Source organism: Sinocyclocheilus anshuiensis, unplaced genomic scaffold (assembly GCF_001515605.1).
Source record: "Sinocyclocheilus anshuiensis isolate Anshui unplaced genomic scaffold, SAMN03320099.WGS_v1.1 scaffold620, whole genome shotgun sequence".
Taxonomy (NCBI): Eukaryota; Metazoa; Chordata; class Actinopteri; order Cypriniformes; family Cyprinidae; genus Sinocyclocheilus; species Sinocyclocheilus anshuiensis.
In genome coordinates this window covers 5,278-11,775 of record NW_015557087.1, presented here as the reverse complement: position 1 = coordinate 11,775, position 6,498 = coordinate 5,278, and the positions used below count along the sequence as shown (strand labels likewise).

The following is a 6,498-nucleotide window of genomic DNA, read 5'->3' as shown; positions in this document are numbered from 1 at the left end:
TCTGATTTTATTGTTGTTTGTATTGTCATGTTGCTGATCTGCTGATTTTACTTGCTGATATTTAAATATATATATTTTTTTTTGTTGTTGTTGTATTTTATATGCTCTCTTGGTGGTTGGTGGGGTAGCATCAATAAAATAAATGCATAGACCCATCCCCCCCTACAAATCGCAGTAACTAAGTACATTTACTTGAGTATTGTACTTAAGTACACTTTTTGAGTATCTGTACTTTACTTGAGTATTATTTTTTCTGGAAACTTATGACTTTAACTTATTGAGTTTCTTTTTGAGTATCTGTACCTTACTTGAGTATTATTTTTTCTGGAAACTTATAACTTTATGCTGTGTTTTAAAGCAGGTTTGATTTTTTATTTTCTTCCTTATCAGTCTGTATTTACAGCATTACTGTATTTACAGTTTCACTGTCCACTCTGTTCAAATGTGGATGAATGGCTACACATAGATGTGTCCAGAGCTGTGTGAGATCACTACCATCCTGCTTTTGTGGGGGTGGGTTGGGGTGTTAAATAATTATCCTTTTTGTTTGTTTTGTTTTTCCCCATAGGTTTTTAACATTCTAAAAGCTCTTAATTCCAAACATACTACAAGCTAGTCAGTGTATTCAGATTTTAGCAAATGGCTGCAATATAACAAAGAGTGAAAAATTTAAGGGGGTCTGAATACTTTCCGTACCCACTGTATATAGGCTATATTACTAGCAGCAGACCTGATCTATTCTGGCGAACCTCAGTGATATAGCAGGTCTTGGGTCATGTAGTAATGTTTTATAAAGCAACTGACCGCAAACAGAATTAGTTTGTTTCTCGGTCTTTGCCTTGTCAAATGTTTGTCTTTGTGGTTCATCAGTGTCGCAAGAGCGGATTTGTGAAAGTAACAGATAGTCTGATATGCGGGGAGGAGAGGAAGGGGCTGCAGTCTTCTGGCTCTCTCACAAACAAACGAGCTCCGCATCGAAATCTAGTCGCAACTGAAAATATATTTTGTCAAACGAATAGGCTTAGTTAACGCTTTGTCCTAGATCTGTAGCCTACTATGATTCAAATAATAATGAAACCGTTTTAAATAACATTTTAAATCGTAAGGTTTTTATTTTCTTTATTTTATTAGGCTGTCTGAAATGTTGATGTGAGGAAAATGTAAATTTTCATCATTAAACTTGCTGAACGGGTTGACATTATGACCCGTTACCATATTGTATATTTTGGTGGCTGATTATTATTATTATTATTATTATTTTATTTTTATTATTTTTTTGGAAGTGAAATATGAATTTATAATGTGGAGCCGATCTACACTCAAGTTTCTCTTCTCATTCTTCGGTGTATTAGCTGCGATTAAAGTTCAGTCTGCCTCAGAAGAGCTGTGTCCTCGACTAGGTAATAAACCATTTCATTTCGAAACACAACTGAGAATTATTCATTTGTGGTTGAATTTGTGTGATGAACCTTAATCAGTTATTCTTGACCTGTATTGTATATTTTGACTTTAAAAAAAACAGATTTATATCTCTTTCATGGTCTTGTTAGGCTGTAGCCAGAGTGATTCATCTCTGACTCAGTGGTTAATGGTTAGTGATGAGCGCTTGTAGTAAAGAATAGCCTAATATTAATAGCAAAATTAAGTTAAATTAAGTGTAAAAACTTTCATCACGGGACCTTTCTTTTTTATATTGAATGTTCACATTCAAAACTTCTTGGAAACTTTTTACCTCACATTCATTCATTATTTTTTTTCTGCTTTCAATCTTAAAATAAAATAAAATTAAATAAAACAAAAACATATTAAAATAATGAATGCGAAAAGAATAAACAATTTCCATGTTTATTGTTTGAAAATGATTATCAGTTTGTTTGTTTTTTTCAAAAACTACAAAAAATGTATGAGCAAAGATGTGATGCGTGGAGAAAAAAAAAGACTAATGTAAAACTTCTGATGAGAATAGTTTTTATTGTGCTTATCATTTGCAATCAAGTTATAATTGCAAAAAGTTTTGTGTATTTCAGACACATCAAATGCTAACTATGATATTAGCCAAACAAAAGCAAAACAGAGTCCTTTTTTACTACAAAAATATGAAAATTTAATTTCTACCACAAAATGTTCTCGAACACAATATTTAATTTGAGATGTGGTGGAAATGGCCATTCGGTGGGGAAAAAAGAGACAAAAATTATTCTGTGATACATGTATGTCTACTCTTGGACATTGTTAGCAAACAACATAAATATTGAGAGATTATTTCCTACAGCCCTGAGAGCCAAAAGCAGAGGCGTCATGCCCATTCAAACCGAGGGGACACGTGCCCCCTCAGATTTTCGAGCCTAGTTGGGATGCAACTTCCAAAAGACAAAAAAAGCCGAATGATATTTTTTATAATTGATTCAATCACACAGGTGTGATGTGCGGCACATCACTAGCTGCTAAATTCAAATCTGCGTTCGCTGGCTGGCGCTGAGCCAGAGACAGACGTGTTTTTACATTATAACCAATCACACACGATTCTGTTGAGCTTATGAATGCAATGGCCAATCAGAGGTGTTCAGAACAGTCATTGCTGAAACACCGGAGTTTTGTGCACTGCGCGCGTCGCTGACTGAATGAAATAACAAAGTGCAGCTGTGCCAACGATGTAAGATATGCAAAAAATTAATAATATAAAAAAATTTAAAATATTCAAAAAATAATATAATATTAAAACAAAAAAATACAAATATTACAAAATTAAATAAAACATAGTCTAGACCCCCCCCCCATTGCATAATTGAAGTAATACTCACATGAGGTACACAGATAGAAAATCAAAGGCATCTCTGAGTATGATGAGGATTTCCCTAATAATGTTACAGCAAATGTTTGCCTATGACACATAAAAATGAGGCATAGTGTGGATTTTATATGCTTTTAGTAATAGTTCATTGTTTCAAAGTGCTGTGAACTTGGAGGAAAAAAAGTTTACCATTTTCTTTTACATAGTGATCCCCTTTAGTCCGTTTATGATAGTGGGGAAGAATCTGGGGGATTTTAATAAAAGGAAGTGAAAGCAAAAGTACCAGTTCATTACTGGTTCAAAATTCATAATTTTGTTCCATATATAACCGGCGCTATGAACTGTGGGTATAATGTACTGTATATACTCACCCAAGTTAGAATATTATGTACTAGAAACCAGTACATATGACACATAAAAAAACTGTACTAAAACATCTTGTAAAGGATTATTAATGTGATTAAATATCTAAAACTGTTCTGAATCTTCTTCAGAGCCCCTTCCTGGAGTTTTGGTCTTGAAGTTAGGAAGCAATGTTGTGCTTGGCTGCAGAGGCGGTGTCTCTGTGGATGGTGTGCCGTTGGCTTCAGCCAGTGTCACAAATAAAAAATACAGAAACAAGCAGACAGAAGACATCACTGTCAGCTGGACATCCCAAACAGGTGATGCTAATGCTACACAGCTAACCAGTATGAAGGGAAATGTTACAACTGAGACATACCAAAAGTTTGATTCTGGTATGTATTCCAAAGCTAAAGGGGACACAACAGTTACAGTTACAGTTAAACCACCTGTAACCATAAGAAAGGAACAAAGCACTTCTAGATGTGTTTTGCGTGCTGTCAGTCAACTACTGGGAAGGAGGAAGAGGTCTTTGATATCACCATGGGGAAGGATTTTCATCAGGACTATGATTATGAAGAGGAAAGGTCCAGGGTGACAAGAGGCATCAAAAAGCGAACACGCTGGACTCTCAGTGGACGACAATTGCATTCTGGAGTGGAAAGGGGGGTGGTTTTAAGATGGCCACATCTCAGCTGGGCAGATGCTGGGAATTACAGCTGCTACAGAGGAGAGAGACTAATTTCCACATTCAGAATCAGCGTAGGGGGTGAGGACCTTCTTTCACACGCATATTTACATTTACATTTACATTTAGTTATTTAGTCATTTGCATATTGACAAATGATTTACAGATACACACAGAAGAAATTCACATCCTTGCACTTTTTTCACAGTGCCACCAGAGAGACCCACTGTCTACTGCTACAAGAAGTTTCACACCAGTAAAGTCCGCTGTGATTGGACATCCAAAAATCCAGTAACCCCACGGCCACTGTTTTACCTCCTTCAAATTAGAGAGTGAGTGTATGTATTTAGCAGCAGTCAGCACTTTATGAATAAATGACTCAGTGTTTATGTAAGTATTTAAATAAATGTATAATATATTTGTAGATTTCTACATTTTTTTAATGAAAAATATACAGAATAACATATGGAACCTATGTAAATAATAACTGAATAATTTTATTTATTCTTTTAAATTATGATTATCATCTGATCTCTCCTGTGCACTTCTCTCTCTACAAAGATTGTTTGGTAACGTCACTCGCGTGCCTTGTTCATTCTCCCGCTCCCTCTGTTGGTGTGCTTTTCACGTGGAGGAGGGTGACAGAGCTCTCCATGTGGCAAAACTGTGTGTGTCTAACACAGCAGGCAATGCCACGAGCCCTTACCTCAGCTTCAAGCTTCATGACATCAGTGAGTGCTTGTGTTTTCCTGTTCTGTGGGATGTTGATTAGTCGCTTACACTTTTAGAACACCATCAATGTGCTTGTGAAACAAAAATCTTTTTCTCCGTAGTTAAGCCAGACCCTCCGACCCGGGTGGTGGTGAGAGCAGTTGAGGGACAGAAGCATATGCTTAAAGTATCCTGGTCTTATCCCAGTTACTGGAAGCATGGCTTCTATGCCCTGTGTTTCCAGCTGAGATACCGATCACAACTCGCAGAGCAGGTAAAATGGGAAGGCTTGTATGTATAAATCTTGAAATGGCACAATGGCACAATGGTATTTATGTGTGTGTATTTAGTACCAGTCAGTGCTGATATATGACAGGATGGACAGACATGTGTCCTGGACAATTTATGATGCTCTGCCACACAATCAGTATGAAGTGCAGTTCCGGGCCAAGGATGAGTTTGACGGCGTCTGGAGTGACTGGACTGACACTGTCTATGCAGTCAGTTGGACAGGTAACAAAATAATAATTTCTAATACTGTAAAACTTGTTTTAATTGTTTTATAGAAATTAGTTCAATTTTGGTGTATTTTGAATATTTGGTGTATTTGTCACATACTGTACCTGTATTATTGATTTTAAGAGCAAAGATCAGTGTTCAGCAGATAAGAGGCTCTAAACACATCCTGTCCAGATTCTGTGCTTTACTGGGGGTCTATGAGAACATCATTTACACTATTTGCATTGGGGAAAGCATCTAATTGTCTGTTGGACATTAAAAGGTTGAATGAAATGAAACTTTTGTCATTAATTACTCACCCTCATGTTGTTCCAAACCTGTAAGACCTTTGTGCATCTTTAAAACACAAATTAAGATATTTTTGATGAAATCCGAGAGCTTTCTGACCCTGCATAGACAGCAATGGTACTACCACGTTCATGGCCCAAGAGAGGTAGTAAGGACATTGTTAAAATAGTCCATGTGACATCAGTGATTCAACCTTAATTTTATGAATCTACAAGAATACTTTTTTGTGTGCAAAGAATGTGGTACTCTCATGAACGCACGTTGAAGAAATTGTTGAATAAAGTATTTTTGTTTTCTTTACCTACAAAAAGTATCCTCGTAGCTTCATAAAATTAAGGTTGAACCACTGATGTCACATAGACTATTTCAACAATGTTCTTACTACCTCTCTGAGCCTTGAACGTGGTAGTTGCTGCCTATTGAGAGTCAGAAAGCGCTTGGATTTCATCAAAAATATGTTCATTTGTGTTCCGAAGATGAACGAAAATCTTACGGGTTTGGAGCGACATGAGGGTGAGTAATTAATGACAAAAGTTTCATTTTTGGGCGAATTATCCCTTTAAGCTTTCAATCAACTGGGCAAGATCTGAAAAAGGGCAGGGCTTTGCAACAAACATCCAAAATTGCAAATGGTTGATACTAGACTAACAGTGGTTGAACTTAAAAACTACAAAAATTGCTCAGAAATAGAGACCCATTTAGTTGAAGTCTTTCACATCACATTAAGTTTAGTGTTTATAATTAGTATTTGTAAATATCGAAGAATACAATTATTTTCCATTATTCTTTTTTTTTTAAATAACCAATTTCACTGTTTAGTAGTACCTTTTTTGTATTTTTATTTTGTACAGCATTCAACAACATACACAATCACATACCAACACAGCCGACAACACTACATGTGTACAGACAAAAAGATTCTTGTGCTTTACTCTGTGTATGTACATTAAAAAAACATTAATAAATCATAAAAACAATAATTGATATGCATTAATTCAACCTAATTAAGTAATAACTTATTTTGAAGATAATTTATGAAAGGTCGTCACATAAAATCAATTTACCGACGTAAATTTGGTCTTATTTTTTTCCAGACTCAAGAATTGTAACACATCTATATCCCACCGTTTTAGTAGTCGCTTTTAGGACCAACACTTAA

The 6,498-nt window shown here is 35.6% G+C and overlaps 1 protein-coding gene across 1 annotated transcript; it reads left to right on the top strand.

The window, feature by feature from the left end:
- Positions 1–959: 959 nt before the first annotated feature.
- Positions 960–5,045, top strand: LOC107677016 (interleukin-6 receptor subunit alpha-like; the record flags this gene model as incomplete). Its single annotated transcript, XM_016471795.1, is given in 7 exon segments — positions 960–1,400; positions 3,286–3,636; positions 3,639–3,902; positions 4,030–4,153; positions 4,383–4,552; positions 4,655–4,806; positions 4,883–5,045. Coding segments are annotated over 7 exon segments (1,324 nt in total), but the record flags the coding sequence as incomplete, so codon positions are not given.
- Positions 5,046–6,498: the final 1,453 nt, after the last annotated feature.